The sequence below is a fragment of the Muntiacus reevesi genome, chromosome 18, assembly GCF_963930625.1.
Source record: "Muntiacus reevesi chromosome 18, mMunRee1.1, whole genome shotgun sequence".
Classification (NCBI taxonomy): Eukaryota; Metazoa; Chordata; class Mammalia; order Artiodactyla; family Cervidae; genus Muntiacus; species Muntiacus reevesi.
In genome coordinates this window covers 28,535,605-28,541,604 of record NC_089266.1, presented here as the reverse complement: position 1 = coordinate 28,541,604, position 6,000 = coordinate 28,535,605, and the positions used below count along the sequence as shown (strand labels likewise).

Here is a 6,000-nt window from a genome sequence, read left to right as displayed (position 1 = left end):
GAGTGGTTCCCCTGCGCCAGGCTGGGGTCAGCGCCCTTCTGATCAGTGGGGGAGCCGCTCGGACCCCTTGAAGACTCCGCGGTCAGACAGAGGTCCATTCCTAGCACCTGCTCAGGTCAGGGAGGACACACTCGGACGCCCGGAGCCGCGGCAGCCTCTTGCTCCCGCCCGGACACTGTCCTTACCCAGGAAGAGGTTTGACCTTGGCTCTGGAGCCAACTCTCTAGGTCTGAGATCCCACACACTTCGCCTCTGGTTAGGCCGTGACCTTGGGCAGGTTATCTATCTGCGCCTGGTTCTCCCACCGAGACTTCCAAACGGTCGTCATGCGTCGGGAGGGTTTTGGCACCTGCGCACAGTGATCTTTCCATACATATCCGCTATCGCTACCGCACATGCCCCTGTGGTTTGGTCGCTCAGTCGTGTCCAACTTTGCGACCTTTCGGACTGCAGCCCGCCTGGCTCCTCTGTCCATGGGATTCTCCAGGCAAGAATACTGGAGTGGGTTGCCATGCCCTCCTCCAGGGGATTTTCCCTACCCAGGGACCAAACCCTGACAAATCTACTAACCTGCTTTGATTATATTGTGACTAGATCCCGGGTTCTGGTTATAGTCTCAACACCCACACCCTGAATAACCTTGGACCAGTTGCCTCTTCTCTCTGGACCTCCGTTGCTCTGTCCATCACTTGATGGACTTCACAGACTGAAAAACCCATTTATTGATTTGCTACTTTCTTTCAGGCTCCTCCACCGCACACGAGCGAGGCTAAAGGGATTCCCAGTCCTGTGGGAGAGGACCCACGGGTGGGAGGTTCGCTCTGCTTCTAGGGTCGAGGGAGGTCAGAGGTTCCTAGGAAAATGGCATTTGAAGAAGGCTGGAAGGATGACCCTTGGAGTCCGCCCGGTAAATACTGGCGAGGTTTTAATGTTGCTGTCCTTTCAGAGCTGAGCGTTCTCAGCGATCGCGTCTTATAATAAGCCCAACGCACCTCCTCCACGGCCGAAGTCGCGGGGACAGGGGGTGCCTCGAGTCCGCATCCCGGGACCCAGTCCGCCACGCCAGGGTCCGATCCCTGAGAGCGCGGGGTGCGGGTCACACTCGGCCGGCTCTCCAGGGGCCACCCTCGCATCGCCCAGGAACAGGAGAGCCGCGGGGTCCAGGGCTGGGTGCAGGTAGAGCGCGAGCCCCTCGGGCGGCGCGGGTGCCGGCCCCGCCGCGGAAGGAGGCGAGGAGGCGAGGAGGCGTGGCGGGGGGCGGGGCCGGCGCGCGGCCTCCCGTGAAGCCCCGCGCGGCGAAGAACCGGAACTCCGGGCGGGCGGCTTGGTAACATGGCGGCAGGAGCTACCCGCGCGTCTCGAGGAGGCGGCGGGGCCCACACCCGGAAGACGAGTCTCCTTTCGGGCTAGCGCGGCGGCTGCTGCGGACCCGGAAGTCCGGGCCGGTTGCTGAATGAGGGGAGCCGGGCCCTCCCCGCGGCAGTCCCCCCGCGCCCTCCGCCCCGACCCGGGCCCCGCCATGTCCTTCTTCCGGCGGAAAGGTAGCGAGGGGCGCGGGGCCGGGCTTGGGGCGGCGGGCGGCGGGCCCTCGGACAGCGAGGCCTCGGCTTCCGCGCGGTGGGACGGCCTGCGTGCCCGGCCAGCGGGCTTGTGGGAGGGAGCTGGGCCTCCGCGCGGGCCAACGCCGGCCGCTCCTGAAGTGTGTGCCGGGACCCGCTTGGGGCATGCCTTCTGCAGAGACACAGCTCTTTCGCGGGGAGTGGGGTGGGGCTAGTGCGTTGATCGCAGAAAATGGAAATTTCTTCAGTATTACGGAAGTCTCCGACTTTGCAGAATATCGAGGGGTTTGTGTCTAAAAGCAACACGTGAAGAAATTGTTTTCTTCAACGAGTGCTCTTTTCCAGTTTCCCCTTTATGGGGGGAGGGGGATTCTGCTGTTCCTAAAATGACATTACTTGACTTAGGGCTAGAAGTTCCCTAATGAAGAAGAGTCCTTCTTTTGATGACTTTGCAAGTTTACTTGCTACGGGAATCCTAACTTTATAGACAAACTGCTTATATTGATATTTCTAGTTTTCAGTAGTAGAACTGCCCAGTTTTTTGAGTAGAGGCAACTTTCTTTTGAGTCTGGGTAAGGTTTTTGGCATTTCGTTACGGGTACGTATCCAGGGTGGACGAGTGTGGATCTTTTAGGATGATAGTGATTCTTGTATCGATTCTTGTTGCTTCAGGGAAAATTTCCCAGACAAGTGCAGGTTTGGGGAAAGCACTGAACTAAATCAGACTTGGGTTTATGTGACAGCTCTGCTACTAACTCTGTCATCTGGGACGGAAAAATGTTGACCCACTTTCCTCTCAGCTGAGAATTCGATGATTCCTAAAGACCCCATTCAACTCTATAAAGAATTCCTTTTAAGTACACAGGGAGTTTTAGTAACTGATGCCATGTGATCAGTGAATGAAACCATGATGAATGAATGAAAACCTCTCTGAATGAATGAAAATGGTAAAATGGTACAAGGAAGCTGTGTTGGTAAGGTACTTTGGTATGGTTGATAGCTCTCTAATTTGTTTGACAGTGTTGAAATGGTTGGTGGTTTTTTTTTTAGGGTAAGGAGTGTTCTGTGTATAATGGTATAATGAGGCAAATTGCTTTGCTCATAGCCTGTTGTCTCTTCAGCAAATACTTCTGAATGTCTGCTCTTTGCCAGGCACTGTTTTAGGCCCTCAGTATTGAGCACTGCACAAGACAAAATCTGTATTTCCAAGGAGCTTGTTGTCTGCTGGGGTAGACAATAAACCTCTCTCTCTCTCTGTTTACAAATTGAGTAAAGAGTTATGAAAGAGAGAGCTTGAGAGAAGAGACATATTTTGATTTGATGTTAGTCAAAGGCCTCAGCAGACGACCTTGAAACTTAGGGCTGAAGAAAAGCAAGAGGTAATGTATAGAGGCCAGGGAAGAGCATTCCAGGCACAGGGAATAGTGTTCAAAGGCTGGGTGGTAAGAGTTTGGTGTCCTTCAAGAGAGAAAAGAAGCCCACTGTGACTGCGGTTCTGAGAGGTACACAAGGATCAGATGATTCAGAGCTTTGTAGGTCACGGCAAGGTGTTATTCCAAGTGCAGAGACAATATTTTAAAATTTTAAAGAGGAGTGATTTGATCTCATTTTGCTTTGAAAAGATCATTCTAGATGTTTTTTGGAGACTGAATGTAGCAAGAATAGAAACTGGAGATGGTCCTATTTAGAGCTCCCATCCAGTTTCTAAATACCATTTTTAAATACCACATATCTGCTGATGACTCCCAGATTTACGTCTCCAGCTTGGATTCTCTTCCCTGAATCTAGACTCCATATCCAACTGTTGGTCCACTTTTTACCTCTACGCATAGATGTCTGGGCTTCCCAGGTGGCTCAGCAGTAAAGAATTCACCTGCAGTGCAGGAGATACGGCTTCAATCCCTGGGTCAGGAAGATCCCCTGGAGGAGGAAATGGCAACCTACGCCAGTATTCTTGCCTGGGGAATCTCATGGACAGGGGAGCCTGGTGGGCTACAGTCCTTGGGGTTGCAAAGAGTCAGACATGACCAAGCGACTAAACAACAACAACAACAATAGATGTCTAAGAGGTCAACTAATAAACAACTTACTGCATCTAAAGTTTCACTTTAGATTTAGCCTTCCTTCATCTGTTTTTGAGTATCTTGATAAATTGCATTTCTGGTCTTTTAATTGCTCAGGCCAAAACTTTAGTACTTTCTTCAACCTCTTTCTCTCCTACTCTATGTCTGATCCATCAACAAATCTGTTAGGTTCACGCCAGAATATAGCTCAAATCCAGTCACTTTTCACCATTCCTGACCATGAACACCCTGGCATCTCTATTTAGTTTGGGTGGTTAATGAAGTCCTCTGAGGGGATGTCATTCAGATCTCAGCTTAAGTGTCAAGATGAAGCCGGTTTTATGAAGATCAAGGAAACAGTGTTGTTTTGCATTAGGCTTCAATTTGGTTTCCCTTCCTCCATTTTTGATTCCCCTGGTGTGTTTTCAAACTGCATTATACCACATCTCTGTTCAGATGCCCTCAGTGGTTTCCTGTATATGGCCCTACACAATCTATGTCCTGTTTCTCCTCTGTTTTCATCTGTTCCCTTTCTCCAGCACTCTTCCTTGTTTGTTGGCCACCTTGTTGTCAAATAGATTCCCACCTCAGGGCCTTTGCACTTGTTCCCTCTGACTGGAAACCTCTTCTTACAGATGCAAGCCTATTTTCTTCCCCCTTCTCCTCCAGGGTTTTGATTAACTGACATCTTAGTGAAGGGTTCTCTGACCAGCCTGCTGAAGATTGCAGCCCCCAGCCCCGGCACTCCTTACTGTGGCCCTGCTTTTTTATTTTTTTCTTGCAGTGTTTATCACCATCTGCTGACTCATGTGTTTTGTTAGGAAGGAAGCTTATGTTTGTTCATGGCCGTATCTTCGAGTCCTGATCAGTGCTTGGGATATAGTTAGGAATTTAGTAAATATCTGTTGAGTAAGTGAATGAAAATAAGAAAAATTCCAGAAGGTATTAAGTGCTGTGCAGGGAATTTAACAATGATATAGGAGCAGCTTAGCAGATGGCAGTTTGTATTTGGATAGAGAGGAAAGGCTTGTCTAGGAAGATGGTATTTAAACAGGTCTCAATGAGGAAAGAGCCAACCTTGAAAAGGTGAAAGGAACTGTATTCTTGCTGGAGGGAACTGGTAGTACAAATGTCCTGAGGTAGGAATGAGCTGGCTTTGTTCAAGGACGGAGAGAAGGCTGCAGTTTACTGGGAGTAGAGGGCAATGGGATTGTCTTGGAGTTAGAGAAAGCATGGCTTGAGTAAGTGACTGGAGTGAAGGAAAACTGGGAAAGCTGTGGAAAACTGAGAGTTTGGGGTAGGAAGACTCCACAGTTCTCCTTTGGTGGATGTGAGTCCATGTGGATCTGCCAAGGAGGCAGTTGGATGTACTAGTCTGTAGTTCAGGAAAGAGCTCAGAACTTGAGTTCTCTATCTGAATTTAAAAGTATTTTGCATAAATAATGATTAAAGACATAGGACTGGGTGACATCATCTAGGGAAGGCATACAATATATGAATTAGTTAACGTTGAAAGGCTAAGCTTCCATGACAGAGAGACACAGAGTACAATAGCTCAAACAAGATAGGCCTTTATTTCTCTCTTGTGTAACAGTCCAGGTCCCTGGTCATCAGGTGGCTTTCCTTCATGATCATTCAGGGATCATTTTCCTACTGTTGTCTTATTCCTCTTTCTCAAGGTATATTGCATGTTATAAAGCCAAGTCATAGCCCCTTCTGTCAGCTTTCTGACCCACGGTAAGGGAAGAGAGAAGCTTTGGCCAGAAATGGCACATACTGCTCCTGTTTACATTTAATTGCTGAGAACCTAGTCATGTGGTCCCAGCTAACTTAAGGGCTTTGGGAAATGGAGAGAAGCTAGCCAGCTGTGTGCCAGGCTACGACCCTCTTGCTAAGAAGGGGAGAATGAGTTCAGTGGTGAGGTAACATAACCTGCCGTACTGTAGACAAGGAGGGAGTGCTAGAGTTAATTGAGCTTTTAGAAGTTAAGTTGAGGAACATGAGCCATTGGCAAAAGAAAATGCCAAGTGATACAGGAGTGGAGTGTCTTGAAAGCTAAGAGAAGATAGTACTTCAAAAAGTAGGAAGTATTGTATTCAATGTCACTTACAAGGTTGAGGTAAATAGACATAGCTATTCACTTTGATAACATGGAAGTAATTGATGACTTATAAATGTAATATCAGTGGAACAGGTTGAAGGGAGAATGTGAAGTGGGGAAAGTAAAAAGAATAACCAAGAAAATTTGCAGTTAAGAGGGAAAAACAAGGCCAATAACTGCAAGGAGCCTTTAGGGTAAGGGGTGTTTTTTTGTTGTTATTTTTAAAATAAAAGATGCTAAGCTTGTTTGTCTGCTGATAGAAAGAACTCAGTAGAGA

At 48.6% G+C, this 6,000-nt stretch overlaps 1 protein-coding gene across 3 annotated transcripts in view; it reads left to right on the top strand.

The window, feature by feature from the left end:
* The first annotated feature begins 1,298 nt into the window (after nucleotides 1–1,298).
* Nucleotides 1,299–6,000, top strand: part of AKAP10 (A-kinase anchoring protein 10) — a 40,121-nt gene continuing 35,419 nt past the window's right edge. For all 3 annotated transcript variants that reach the window (XM_065908745.1, XM_065908742.1, XM_065908743.1), the window contains exon 1: nucleotides 1,299–1,541. In XM_065908745.1, the coding sequence (XP_065764817.1) occupies nucleotides 1,454–1,541 (88 nt within the window). In that variant the 5' untranslated portion in view covers nucleotides 1,299–1,453. The remainder of the gene's footprint in view (nucleotides 1,542–6,000) is intronic.